This window comes from Gossypium arboreum, chromosome 11, assembly GCF_025698485.1.
Source record: "Gossypium arboreum isolate Shixiya-1 chromosome 11, ASM2569848v2, whole genome shotgun sequence".
NCBI classification, from domain to species: domain Eukaryota; kingdom Viridiplantae; phylum Streptophyta; class Magnoliopsida; order Malvales; family Malvaceae; genus Gossypium; species Gossypium arboreum.
Window position 1 is genome coordinate 126,763,489 of NC_069080.1, and position 15,264 is coordinate 126,778,752.

General features: G+C 35.5%; 2 protein-coding genes and 1 pseudogene across 2 annotated transcripts; 2 read left to right on the top strand and 1 right to left on the bottom strand.

Annotated features, from left to right (window-relative positions):
- Nucleotides 1-1,377: 1,377 nt before the first annotated feature.
- LOC108472042 (probable disease resistance protein At5g43740) lies at nucleotides 1,378-2,384 on the top strand (annotated as a pseudogene).
- Nucleotides 2,385-8,677: 6,293 nt separating this feature from the next.
- LOC108472041 (uncharacterized) lies at nucleotides 8,678-9,658 on the bottom strand. Its single transcript, XM_017773564.1, has one exon. The coding sequence runs from the start codon at nucleotides 9,656-9,658 to the stop codon at nucleotides 8,678-8,680; it is 981 nt and encodes a 326-aa protein (XP_017629053.1).
- A 612-nt stretch (nucleotides 9,659-10,270) lies between these two features.
- LOC108472040 (probable disease resistance protein At4g27220) lies at nucleotides 10,271-11,803 on the top strand. Its single transcript, XM_053021387.1, has one exon. It carries the CDS (start codon nucleotides 10,271-10,273, stop codon nucleotides 11,801-11,803), a length of 1,533 nt encoding a protein of 510 aa, XP_052877347.1.
- Nucleotides 11,804-15,264: the final 3,461 nt, after the last annotated feature.

Below are 15,264 nucleotides of genomic sequence, written 5' to 3' on the forward strand. Positions count from 1 at the left end.
ATAGAAAATAGAGAATAGCACTTAACCCAACTTAATAAAATTATGAAAATTGTGGGTAAATTTTGATTAAGTGAATGCAGAGAGAGAAAACCCATTTGAGTTGAGTCTTTTCTAGTAGTGTGTTGAATTGTATTATTTGCAATTTGTAAGTAAGGAACTTCTTCCGGTGGTTTATTTCATCTCCTAACAAGTTAATTTAAAGAAGTATTTATTGAATTTCACATTTTTATTGTTCTTTCATAGCTCATAATTATGCTTAACATAGTTTTGGAGTGAGTGTAGATTTTTATCCATATATAAACCCCAAACATGCGCTTTAAAACTAATTCACATGCTTTTAAGGTCCTATTAGGCACATGAAACTGTAGAAGAATAAAAGAAGAAAAACTAAACTTATCCAAAGGTTGAGTAATTTGTTTGGTCCGATAGATTCAACTTAACTTGGGTTGAATTTAAACAAAAATTTTTGTACTAAACAAAATCAACTTAAAACTTTTAAAATTCTAATTAAGTATTTTGGCACTAATTACCGCTATAATTGGATGAAGGATATTTGCAATATTATCACATTATGTACCTACAAATATATGATTCTATTAAGAATGTTAACTTTGTCAACTCCGGGGTGGTTAAGTTAGAAATATATAATAATAAAATCAATATAAAACAAGCAAAAAATGCGAGATGGCTGCAAAATGTCAAACAACCCCATTTAGAAAGTTTGAAATTTAGTTTCCAACTAGAATATTATAGGATTTGCTTCTTCAATTACAAGACCATCACTAGTTTTTCTTTAAGTCACATAGTTGTATTTCTTTCCTTATTCCAGTTCTTGATTCGGTATATCTTTGCTATATATTGTATATTTATGATATCGTAGCCGCTTCTATAGCTTATTTCTGCATTGTTCATTTTATATTCAAAGCCAATCAATTCTTGGTCTCAGGTATGTTTCACTTCAGCTTTTACTAATACGGATTGGTAATTTGAAGATAGAATTCTGATGATGGTTGGATTGATCTCTGTGAGGATTCTTTGTTATATGGATTCAGAATGAGTGCACGATATTGAAATTATTTGATACAAGTATTCTTAATTTTCTTTAAATTTGTTCATCTATGATTTACAATATAGAAAAGAGATTGCCATTTTACTTGTGAGTGAAAGGCTTTTTAATTATGCCACTCAATTATTGCTTTCATTTCATTAATCGTTAGATGAGAATTTTTCTTGATTTACATGTCTCTATAGAACCCACACATTTAATAACTTGTTAAACAATTTGTGGAATCCATGTATGCACAAAAATTTAGACTTGACAATGCATTCTTAGTTTCTAACATATTGCATGTTATGCAGCTTTCCTGACTGAGAGCTATGGATTATTTTCTGAATAAGATTGATAAACACTTGGACAATCACAGAAGCCTCGATCAGAATATGAATGAGCTTAAAAGGAAATTAAATGATTTGAACGGTTTGAAGGAAGACATAGAATCTAGAGTGAGCTCAGAGCTGCAGCCAACAAAGAAACTCAAGAAAGAGGTCCAAATATGGTTGGAAAATGTTGAAAGAATCAATGGCGAAATACAAAGCCTTGATGGAAGAATCGGAGAAAGCAGTGCTCTTACACGCGGTTTCCACGCAGAAGATGTGTTAATGAGGATAAGGAAGTTGAAGAACATATTCAACAAGGCAAATTTTGTGAAGGTTTGGTGGTTGGCAATCCTCGACGGATTGGACAAGTTTTATCGACTTCAACTCTATCAGGTGAAGCTACGAAGTTATGCATGGAAGAAATTTGGCAGTGCTTGATGAATGATGAGGTTCGAAAAATTGGAGTTTGGGGGATGGGAGGAGTAGGGAAAACAAGCATTATGAAGCATATAAACAATCAACTCTTGAAAGAGACCCACAAGTTCGATGTTGTGATTTGGATCAGTGTATCAAAGGAGATGAGTCTTGCTAAATTGCAGAAAGACCTTGCAAGTAAACTTGATGTAAAATTTTCTGGCAATGAATGTGAAACAACAAGGGCAGGGATGTTGTTTGAAACATTGTCTTTCAAGTTCAGTAGGTTTGTGATGATCTTGGATGATGTATAGGAGAAGGTTTCTCTTGAGAAGGTAGGAATCCCTGAGTCCTCTAGTGGGAGTAAATTAGTGTTAACAACGCGATTACTTGATGTGTGTCGACATGTGGGTTGTAATAGAGTAATTCAAATAAAGCCTCTTGCGGAAGAAAAGGCATGGAACTTGTTCTTGGAGATTGTAGGTGGGAATATTCTAAATATTCCAGGATTGGAACCAGTTGGAAAATCAATAACTGTTGGAACAAAAATCAGCAGCAACACACAAATGACAATAAATTGCTTAAGAACTTAAATGAAAACCGAGAGCAAAAGAAGAGAACTTGAGAACAGAAAACATGGATAAAAAATCAGCAACATACATCATTCATTGATAATGAAAACTAAATACAAAGTTTGCAAGTCAAATGACTATTACCTAATGATTTACCTACTCCCACTAATAATCAACTAATACAAGTTAAATTTCAAACTAAAGTTAGCTGATATATCAGCCATTACATCCATTACATCAAAAATCCTACTAACTTAGATTACAAATTATAAACAAACTGAATTTGGTTATATTGAAACAAAAAAGAACAAAATGGTCCTAAGCTAGTTGCTGCATTCGGTTCTGCTTTGCTTTGATTTGGTCTGCTGTCGACTTGTCGGCCATATGTTGCATTGCAGGCCAATGCTTAACACTCCTCCTTGGACTGTATGCAACACATACCAATCTTACTTCTTAAGTTCTTAAACCTTGCTGTACCAAGTGGCTTAGTCAAGATATCAGCCAATTGATCTTGTGAGCTGCAATGAACAAGACTAACTTCTCCTGTCTGGTCAGCCTCTCTAACAAAATGAAATTTGATTTTAAAATGCTTAGTCTTACCATGGAAGACTGGATTTTTAGCAATAGCCACTGCTGATTGATTGTCAACCTTAATTTCAGTAGGTTCAAGTTGCTCTTCATTAAGATCATATAGCAACTTCCTAAGCCAAATGGCTTGATTTACTGCTGCTGCTGCTATATACTCTGCTTCTGCAGTGGATTGAGCAACAGTCTGTTGCTTCTTTGAGCACCAGCTAAACATACTCGAGCCAAGGGTGAAAAAATACCCTGATGTGCTTTTCATATCATCAATACAACCAGCCCAATCACTGTCTGAATAACCTACCAGCTTCAGCTCCTTTTCTTTCTTGAACAACAAACCAAACTTTAAAGTTCCTTTAATGTATCTCAGCACCCTCTTGGCAGCCCTGAAATGCACTACATTACAGCAATGCATGAACCTTGCCAACAAACTTACAGCATGCATCAAGTCAGGTCTGCTTGCTATTAAATAGAGCAAGCAACCTACTAAACTCCTATACTCCTTCTCATCGACCCTTACATGATCACCAATTCTTGACAGCTTCTCTCCTTGAGCCATTGGTGTGCTTACAGGCTTGCAATTTTGCATGCTAAACTTATCAAGTATCTTCAAGGAAAATGCATGTTGGCTAATGAATATCCCTCGATCAGTCTGGTTCACTTCCATACCAAGGAAATAGGTCATGACCCCTAAATCAGTCATATCAAATACCTATTGCATCTGTGCTTTAACCTCATTAACCAAAACATCCTTGCTTCCAGTGTAATGCCCCAATTTTCGCGAATTCTGTGAATGTTGGCATAGGTTTAATTATGTTAGTGGGCCTCTAGACGGCCCAAGCTTAAGATAGAACCCGCTAATTTTAGTTAATTTTAGTTCCATAAGGAAAAGGGAGTGAAATTATGAAATAGGACCTATGTGAAAATGTTTGAAAATGCTATAGGCTAATTTGTAGTGGCCAAATAAATAGTAGTGCAAAATAGGAGGATTTGCATGTCAAATTCCCCACTTTTAATGTAGTGGCCAGCCAAGGTGATGGATAGTTGATAATGTATGCATTTTAGCATTTTAATAGTTAATGGATGATGGGCATGGTAAGCATTATGGGCATATTTTTATTGGAATTATGGCATGAGTATGGCACAAATATTAGTATATCATTTATGTGTCATAAAATGTTGAGTGATAAGAATAACAAAAGGAAGTAAAGGAAGGTTTTTGTTCATTCTTTGTTCTTCATAACCGAATTTGAGAGAGAGCAAATAGGGGAGGAAACCCTTGAATATTCGGTCACTAGGAGGAGGGCAATTGAAGGTAAGCTCTTGTTACTTTGCTTCTATTTTGATGTTCATGGGTTCTTCTTGATTCTACCTTAACTCTTGAAGCATATTTTGGTTTTTGGTTATGTTGTGAGCATTTGGTCATGAATTAAAATGAATGAAATGGTTGTTGTTTCATGTTCTTTTGATGAAAAATGGAAGATAGGTGAAGTTGAGCCAAACAAATGAGCATGCATGTGCCTTAGATGCTAAGGGGAAAAATCGGCTAATATGTTGTGCTTTAAAATGATGAAATGGAGATTATACTTAAGTAAAATCATAGATATGTGATGATTGATTGGTGATATACATGTTTAAATAACATGCATGCAAGATAGGTGTATGAAAGAGTGATTTGGTAATAAATCTGCTTGGGACAGCAGCAGTAACATGACTTTGGAAAATCACCATAAATTGTGAGAGATGAATTACAAGCTGAATAAATTATGTAATTAAAGCTTATTGAGTCTAGTTTCTAATGAAATAAACAAGAACATATTTTGAATTCTGTACAATGATAAATTTGATTCGTAATGAAGAGTGGTCAGATTAGTCAAATAGTGAAACATGGGAAACTTTGAGAAAAATCTGGTATTGATTGGCTAAACCAAAAATTCTGAAAATTTTATGGATAGAAGATATATGAGTCTATTTTTAGGGAAAATTAACGGAACTTGATTTGGAGTTTCGTAGCTCCAGTTATAAATGATTTAGTAACTGTTGCTCAGGAAGATAGCTTTCAGTGAAATTATGATTATGTGGTAAACATTGACAAAAATTTGTTAATGAGTTGCTTATTGATTTCTTATAAGCTTACTATGATCTGTAGGTGTGGTTGGTCGAATATTGTAAGGGGTTAATACGTAGTTTGTATTTTAATAGTTAGATTAACGTGTTAGTAATCCAATTGTCGGCGGTTCGTGTGTGGATCTCGTCAACATATCGTGCATAAGCAGTGTGTAACTAACACCCTCTTTCTTAGTCTAGATTGGCAAAAGTCGAAAAGTCGAAATGCGAAAACCGTATTTTGTAGATTTGCGAGTGTCTGAATGCTCGTGAGGTAAATCGATTAATGTTTTTGGTAAGCTGCAATGTTTGGACCGCAAAGTGCATGATTTACGTGCCCTTGATATTTTGGGCTTAATGGGCCAAAATTGGAATGATGGGCCAACGGGCCCAATTCGGTAAGAACCCTCGGTAGTGATTTTATTAGTACGCGAAAGGTAGGAAAATGCATGAAAAACCCTAAAATAGATAAATTACTGAAATACCTTTAAAAGTGGAAAATTTACAGTTTTACCCTAGGAGATAAATTACGAAATACCCCTAGGGTTAAATTAACCTAAATGCATGTTTGATTGTTGTTATTTTGCATGCCATGTTGTTATTATCGATGCATGGGATGGGATATTGACGGAGGAAGTACTGAAAGTGGCTTGTCCACGTCTTGGAGGCTTTGCCTCAATTATTGATAAGCGAGCAACAAGGTCGCAAGCTGTGGAGTGTTGAAATGGGTGGGTTGAGCTATTCCCCACATGGAGTGTATGGCTGGTGCGGTGGAGTGTAGTGGTTGGTGGGTTGAGTAGTCGCCCAAATGGGCTTGCATATGTTTCTTGATGTTGCATGTATTTTGAAATGGGCCTATGGGCCATCTTGTTATCTGAATAAGGGTTAAGGCCCGGTTTATTGTAATCTGAAAAGGGCTCTGGCCCAGTACCACTTTATTACTGCATGGGCTTAGGCCCAATGGGCTTGAGCTGACTTGGGCTTTGAATGGGTTTTCCTTACACACTGAGTTTCCCCAAACTCACCCCTTCTTTAACCTTGCAGGTGAGCCTTGATGTGGGTGACTTGGAGCCGGAGGGGATTCAGAGTGGCCATGGTGAATACTTTTGGGTTGAAAAAAAAAAGGACTGGTTTTCTTAAGTTATTTTTAATTACTATTTAATTTTTGGGTTGTAATAAGGCCATTTTAACTTTATTTTCTTATTTGATTTTTCTGGGATTATATTATTAAAAACAACTTTAAATTGATGGATACTAATTCAAATGGGCTAGACTTAGGGCGTGATTTCAAAACGATAGATATTTTTTTTTGGAAATAACACGACGTCACGAATATTCGATTTACCAAAGAGATTTCAACTTGTTATAACCAAGTGTGGCAATGGATGTGGACATGTCTAGGATTGGATCCAATCGGAGAGCTTGGTACTTAAGCGACCTTCATGGCTCACCTCCTGTTATGGATACCTACCGGTGCCCACTTCCATTCACTTGGTTAGTTTGACAAAAGTCAGCTTTTTAAAACACTAAAAAGGGAACACGGGTTTTTGACTTCAAAATGGCACGTCGGATTCGGCCTTAACGTCTAGGCCGGGTTTGGGGTGCTACATCCAGTCACTAGCAAGTCATCAACATAAATCGAGACAATTAGCAATGTCTCATCCTTTGATCTCTTTACATAGAGGGTTGGCTCACTTAGGCTTTTCTCAAACCCGAGCTTAGACAGGTAAGCATCTACCTGTCATACCATGCTCTAGGTGCTTGTTTCAACCCATATAGAGCCTTCTTCAACCTATAGACCTTGTCTTCTTGTCCTTGGACTTGGAAGCCATCGGGTTGCTCTATGTAAATCTCCTCCTTGAGAAAACCATTTAAGAAGGCTGACTTAACATCAAGTTGATGTATCTGCCATTTCTTCTGTGCAGCCAAAGCAAACAGCAGCTTGATAGTGTCCAATCTTGTAACTGGGGCAAAAGTCTCCTCAAAATCAACTCCATACTGCTGGCTATACCCTTTAACCACCAATCTTGCCTTGTGTTTGTTCAATGAACCATCAGTATTGAACTTTGCTCTAAAGACCCATCTAACTCCAATAACCTTCTTTTCTGGTCTCTCAACCAAGTCCCAAGTCTGATTCTTTTGAATCATGTCCATTTCTGCTTCCATAGCTTTCTTCCAATTCATATCCCTAACTGCTTCTTCATAGCTCGAAGGCTCCACAATGGCTACATTGCATCTCTGATAAACATCAGCAATGGACCTAGTACCTCTCACAGGAAGGTCATCAAGATTGCCATTACTAAGCTCACTTTCAACTAGCTCCAAGTTGTCTTCAGCTAAATCCTCTTCAAAGTGACTTGCATTCGAACCATCCCAGTTCTAAATCTTCTTTTCATCAAATCTAATGTCTCTACTTACCAAAATCTTCCTTGTTGAAGGATCATAGACTCTATAGCCTTTCTTATCACTGCTGTAGCCTACAAAAATACATGGAACAGACCTTTTCTCGAGCTTGGTCCTTCTTTCTGCAGGTACAAGGACATAGCACACACATCCAAAAACTTTTAAATGAGAGACTGATGGTTTGAGTCCATGCCATGCTTCAAAAGGTGTCTTATCCTTGACAGCATGTGTTGGAAGCCTGTTGAGCAGGTACACTGAGCTATTGACAGCCTCTGCCTAAAATGAGTTTGGAAGCTTGCTTTGGAACAGCAAGCACCTGGCCATATCCATTACGGTCCTATTCTTCCTCTCACACACTCTATTTTGCTGAGGAGTGTACACTGTAGTTAGCTGATGATGGATCCCAGCCTGCTCACATAGCCTATTGAATCTATCAGATAGATACTCAGCCCCATTGTCTGTAATCAATGTCTTGATCCTACAACCGATTTGGTTTACAACCATGGCTTTGAACTTTCCAAAAGCTTCAAACACATCAGACTTCTGTTTCAAGAAGAAAATCCAACAAAATCTGGTTAGATCATCAATGAAAAGTACAAAGTACTTACTCCCATTTAGTGAAGGGGTCTTCATTGGGCCACAAATGTCAGAATGCACCAGTTCAAGCTTCTCTCGAGCTCTCCATGCTTGACCAACTGGGAAAGGAAGCCTGGCTTGCTTGCCAAGTTGACAAACATCACAAACACCTTCAAGTGGCTCAACCTTGGTCATATCCTCTGCCAAACCAAGCTTATACAGCAAATCAAGTGACTTAAAATTTGCATGACCTAGCCTCTTGTGCCATAGGCCAGCATTGTCACTTTGGCTCAAATATGCCCTCCTTTCAAGCTGACTAACATCCAACATGAAACACTTGTCTGCCATAGGTACTGTGACAACTTCCTGACCAAGTGAATCTTCAATAACACAGGAACCACTTCTAAAGAATAAAGAATAGCCTTTTTCAACCAGCTGACCAACACTCAGCAGGTTTTGGTCTATATCGGGCACATACAACACATCAGTAATCAGCTTGTTACCTGAACTTGAGCTGATCAACACATCACCCCTGCCCTTAGCTTCAATTAAGCTACCATTACCAATTCTGATCCTTGAGCTAAAACTCCTGTCAAGCTCCTTAAATAGGTTCACATCAGTAGTCATGTGATGTGAGCAGCCACTGTCTACAAGCCAGCTACATTTGGCTTTGCTTGTAGTTGCAAAGGAAGATGCATTGAAAACATGCTCCTCTTGAGCTTGTTATCCTCAGCAGGATGTGCCTGATCTTGTTGCTGTACTGGTACTTTGCCTTTGCTCCTACAGATTTTCTCAACATGACCATATTGCTTGCATTTCCAGCATTGAACATCTGGTCTTCTCCAACAGTTTCTTTCTGAGTGTGTGGTTCTTTTGTAGTGAGTGCATGGTGGGTAGGTCTTCTTGCTTGAATCCTTTCTGATTTTGTCCTTCTTGTCAAGCCAAGGCTTCTTGCCTTTTTGACTTGCACTAGAGCTTTCTTTGGCCCTTGCTTGAAAGGCTCCCTCAGAGTTTTCTTCCTGCCTATTAGCCCTTCTCTGCTCCAAAGCATAGAGTGAGTTCACCGATTCTGATAGAGAAATGGTTGTGAGATCTCTCAAGTCCTCCAATGAAGATATCTTAGACTCGAATCTCTCAGGAAGTGTGGTGATCACCTTCTCGACCACCCTACTTTCAACAAAGTCTACACCAAGCAACCTTATACTATTCACTGTGGCCATTATTCTATCTGCATACTGCTTAATGGTCTCAGCTTCTTTCATCTTGAGATTCTTAAAATCTCTCCTTAGATTAATCAGCTGTTGCTGTCTAGTCTTCTCAGACCCCATGAATTCCTCCTTCAACCTGTCCCAAGCTTGCTTAGATGAGTCACATGCCATAATGCAAGTGAAGATAACATCAGACACTCCATTCTGCAAGCAGGCCATGGCTTTAGGCTTCTTGGCAGACTCCTCAGCATGCAGTCTCATCTGAGCAACAGTAGGATTGGCTCTCAGTGGAGGTGGCTCGGCATCATTCTCCACTACACTCCACAAGTCATGTGCCTGAAGGTAAGTCTTCATTTTTACCACCCAAATGTGGTAGTTCTCACCAGTGAACACAGGAGGTTGAGGTGGTGTGAAGCTCATCCTGCTATAACAAGTTCAACAGCTTCGGTTTCCTACTTTCTTAAGCTCGATTTCACAAACAAACAGCAACAACCAAGAGAAGGCCCTCAAAGACTTAGGCTCTTGATACCATTTGTTGGAACAAAATCAACAGCAACATACAAATGACAATAAATTGCTTAAGAACTTAAATGAAAACCGAGAGCAAAAGAAGAGAACTTGAGAACAGAAAACATGGATAAAAAATCAGCAACATACATCATTCATTGATAATGAAAACTAAATACAAAGTTTGCAAGTCAAATGACTATTACCTAATGATTTACCTACTCCCACTAGTAATCAACTAATACAAGTTAAATTTCAAACTAAAGTTAGCTGATATATCAGCCATTACATCCATTACATCCAAAATCCTACTAACTTAGATTACAAATTATAAACAAACTGAAGTTGGTTACATTGAAACAAAAAAGAACAAAATGATCCTAAGCTAGTTGCTGCATTCGGTTCTGCTGCACTGCTGGTCTGCTTGCTGACTTGCTGGCCATATGTTGCATTGCAGGCCAATGCTTAACAATAACTAAGCATTGTGCGGGTTTGCCCTTGGGAGTAATTGTTGTAGCTGCTTGTATGAAGGTACTTGATGACCTTTTTGAATGGAGGAATGCGCTAAAGGAACTAAGTTTAGCAAGACAAAGTGTTAATGGATTGGAAGATGAGGTGATCCAACAATTGCGATTTAGTTATGATCGTTTAAAGGATCAAAAACTTCAACACTGTTTTCTCAACTGTACCTTATATCCTGAAGATTTTGCAATCAGAGAGATAGATCTTGTTCATCTTTGGATTGCAGAAGGGCTTGTCGAAGAAATGAACAGTAGGCAAGCAGAGTATGACAAGGGTTGTGCAATAATGAATAGACTCATAAACAACTGTTTGTTAGAAGTTCCTACCGAAATAGAAAATGGAAGATGTGTAAAGATGCATGATCTTGTAAGGGACATGGCATTACATATCACATGTAGAACACCTCGGTTCTTGGTAAAAGCTGGCATGAGATTAACGGAGCCACCAGATATGCAAGAATGGAGAAAGGACCTAGAAAAAGTTTCATTGATGGAGAATTGGGGTTTACAGCTTCCCTATCCTTTGGAAATATCGCCACCGAAGTGTCCGATGCTCACAACACTATTGTTGTCTGGTTGTAATATACAAAGCATTCCAGAAGGCTTCTTCAAGCATATGCACAGACTCAAGATTCTTGATCTTTCTGCAAATCCTATCAAGTATCTCCCAGATTCCATTGCTAATTTGAAGAACCTCACTGCGCTATTGCTTCGTCATTGTCGAAGTTTAGAGAAGGTGCCATCACTTTCAAAACTTCAAGTCTTGAAGGAGTTGAATCTTGAAGCAACAAATATCAAGGAGGTCCCTTGTGAGATGAAAAACTTGTTGAAACTCAATTACCTGAATTTGAATGGTATAGGAGACCTACATGAGATTCCTGATCGAGCATTATCAAAACTTTCTTTCCTTCAAGACTTGATTGTTGGTGAAACATTGATAAGTGGAGAAGATGTTGGTGGATTGAAGAAACTGGAAATTCTTAAAGGGAGGTTTTACGAATTACACAACTTAAATGCGTATGTCCAAGCTTTACATGGTCGAGAAGAACCTCTTGAATACATCATCCGCATGGGTGAGAGAGGATGGGTGGAGCAAATTAATACAAGAAAGTACATTGAGTTATGTGGTTGTAATATCTATACCAATCAGATTATACTTCCACATGTTGAGGAGTTATACATTAAGGAGTGCAATCTCAATTGTAGCAAAGGGTATCCGCTTTTCTCCAAGTTTATTCTTATCTCACTTAGCATATTCTCCTCTCTTAAATTTCTTGATATATATAATTGTAAAAGCTTGAAAAAATTGTTCTCTCCAAATTGCTTGCCACTAAATTTACAAGAGCTTAGCGTATCAGAGTGTAACAAGCTAGAGGAAATAATAGCAATAGAACTTGGATGGAATCAAAGAGGAAAGGCTACCATGGAGTTTCATTTACCACAATTAAGGTTATTTTCACTATGGAATCTACCAAAATTGAAGAGCATTTGCAATGTTAATGGAGTAATCGTTTGTGATTCACTTGAAATAATTTAGGTAAGAAATTGTCCGAAATTAAAAAGGATGCCTCTTAATCTTTCCCAACTTGATAATATTAGACTTCAATCATCTGGCCCTCTCTCTCCTCTTATTTGTATAAAGCCAGAAGAGTGGTGGGAATCAGTGGAATGGGATCATCCGAATGCCAAATCTATTTTAGAGCCCTTGTTGAGGCTTTGTTGGTAGTGTTGAATTTGCATTAACTCCAATGATGTTTTTATTTTCAGTAACTTCTAATTGCTATTTGTATTCTAAATTTTGTACAAGTGGAATAGAAATTCCTCACTCTTGAATTGTAGAACTGAAACTTTTACTTGTTCCTAGCCGAAACATGATTATAATTTCTTTCATGAAAAATATTACGTGAATTCATGTTTTTAGTGGTGGAGCTTTATATAAATATATGTTATGACTGAATAATTGTAGGATTGTATTAAACTATTTCGAAGTTGGAAGCAGCAGATTGCGGGTTAAGGTGCAGCAAATGTGTAACATTTTAGCAGCTAAGGTGTGATTGTTTTGAGTTAAACTGAATCTAAGTTAATTAAGGATGTAATTGAGTTGAGCCTAAATGTTGAAACAGTGAAAAAAATAATTTTAAATATTATTAGAATTGAATTTGATTAAGTTTTATTTTTATAATTATGTGAATAAATGTTGGTTTAGCAAATAACTAATTGAAACATAGAAAAAAATATGACTGAAGGGATGATTTAATTCATTAACAAAGCAGCCCTTATATGTAAGTATTAAGTAACAATTTCAACAAAAAATTCAAATTGCTACTCCTATCAAGCTAAGAAATCTCCCTACGACTTAAGTCTTATTTTTTAAAAAACAGATGCAACCTTGAGATACTAACATTCTCCTCCTGGCTTAAGTGTTACAGACACCAAATTTATTCTTAAGAAACTCAAATCGACTATCATGAAAATTTTAGTGAAAATATTTGTCATCTAATCCTCTGATTTGCAATAACCTAGTTTCTTTAATATTCGCCTTCTATGAATTCCTTCTCGACTAGTGTAGCTTTAAGAGTTGCCTCCAATTGTTTCCTAGCATGCAACTCTATTTGAATAAAAATTTTTATAATTCAAAATCATCACAAGCTGCTCCAGAAAAATCATGAGAGTAGTCAGAGTGCCACCCCTTCTTCCAAATAAAGGGCTTTTATGGTTACACATTATAAGCAAAATTATCCATATATCGATTTCAAGAAAAAAAATAGATATAAGATGCTTTTTCTTAGTATTTAAAGAAATATGTTATTTTCTGCTGACATGGCATGAAAGTGCAGGAGATGCGTTTTTCATTGATGTATCATCATTCTTTATTAGATGATTAAATGTTGGTATTTTCATACTTGAGGTTAAGTTTAATTTATTTTTTCAACATTCTAAGTTTTTTATTCATGTTGTTTGGAATTTCTTTTTAATTTTTAATTAATGTTTTATTTAATAAACATGTTAGTTTTAATTTTGTTTTAATTCATAGTTTTAATTAATAACTCATTTATTTATATAAACAAAATATTAAAATTTAATTGTTTAATGAAAAGCCTTTTTTTATATATCATTATGTTAAATATATTTTACTTTTAAGAAAACTTCAATTAATTTTTAATGTATTTTTCTTGATTTATAATTTTATATGTCAAATATTTTTCAGCCTATATTGTGAATATGGTAAATTCTAATATTATTAAATCATAATTATTTCAAATATAATTATTTTTACTAACTATAATTTTGTTATGTGAGAAATATATTAAAAATATCATTATTTGATTTTATAATATTAGAATTTACCATAACCACAATGTAGGTCGACAAAAATAAAAATTGACATATAAAAATTATAAATTAAGAAAATATATGAGAAAAATTAGTTGATATTTTTAAAATAAAATAAATTTAACATAATGATATATATATATAAAAAATATGATTTTTAATTGTATAAATTACATAGTTATTATTTTGTTTAGACTGATTTACCTAAAAAGGCCCATTTCCAAGCATATTTACAGAAATGGGCCGATTACACGATTATTTACCGAAAAGGGCCACTTTTTGCAAAACGCGCCTACATGGCCGCGTTTAAGGGGAAATTTTCAGCAAAGCGCTCCCCCGGGGCGCACTTTGCTCCGTGTTTTTATATGTTAGGGATATTTGCATGTTTAGTCCCTATGATTTTTTAGGGTTTTTAGGGTTAGGGTTTTGCTAAAATAACTTAGGGTTTAGTGTTTAGGTTTTTGTTAAAACAAGTTAGGGTTTAAAGTTTTAGTAGATTTTAAAAATCAATCAGATTTAGTGTTATTTTATAAAAATTATTTAAATTAGGGTTTATGGCTTTTAAATAAATTAAATTAAGTAAATTAGGGTTTTAAATCAATTAAGTTAGTGTTTTAAATAAATTAAAATTTATGATTTAGGGTTTTTAAATAAATTAAGTAAATTAGGGTTCGAGAGTTTTAAATAAATTAAACTAGGGTTTATGGTTTTAAATAAATTAAGTAAATTAGGGTTCAAGGGTTTTAAATAAATTAAACTACGGTTTATGGTTTTAAATAAATTAAGTAGATTAGAGTTTGAGAGTTTTAAATAAATTAAACTAGAGTTTATGGTTTAGGGTTAAAATTAATTAAATTAGGGTTTAGTTTTTAAAAAATAACATTGTGTTTATTTTTTTTAAAAATGACTATTTTGACCCTGAAAAAATAATTTTGAGAAGACGTTTCTGAACAAATAGTGTCAAAAAGTACTTCAAACAGGATGCACTGTCAGTAAAATTACAGAAAAAACTCCCACGTGGACGCTCTTTTTCTACAGTAGTTCCTAAAAAATAATTTTGAGAAGATGTTTCTGAACAAATAGTGTCAAAAACGCTTCAAGTAGGATGTACTGTTGGCAAAATTATAGAAAAAAAAAGCTCCCACATGGACGCTCTTTTTCTACAGTAGTTCCTGAAAAAATAATTTTGAGAAGACGTTTCTGAACAAATAGTGTCAAAAACGCTTCAAGCAGGATGCACTTTTAGCAAAATTCCAGAAAAAAGCTCCCACGTGGACAATTTTTTTCTATTGTAGTTCCTGAAACAATAATTTTGAAAAGACGTTTCTGAACAAATAGTGTCAAAACAGCTCAAGCAGGATGCAATGTCAGCAAAATTTCTGAAAAAAGTTCTCACGTGGATGCATTTTTTCTACAGTAGTTCATGGTTGGCCTTAGGCTATAAACGAGGCAAATTTCATTCTCAGGTTGCATAAGTTACAGCAAGAAAAATTAGAGAGGCTAAGTAGAATAAAAATTGAAGATGAGTGAACGTATTAGTGCTGTTATTTACTATGATGGTGAGGTCCATGACACCGAGAACGGCGTTGTTTTTTTATCAGAGAACACAGTGCAAATGGTTTTTAACCAGAGTATAGATTTTACAGAATTTCGTAAAAGAATTAG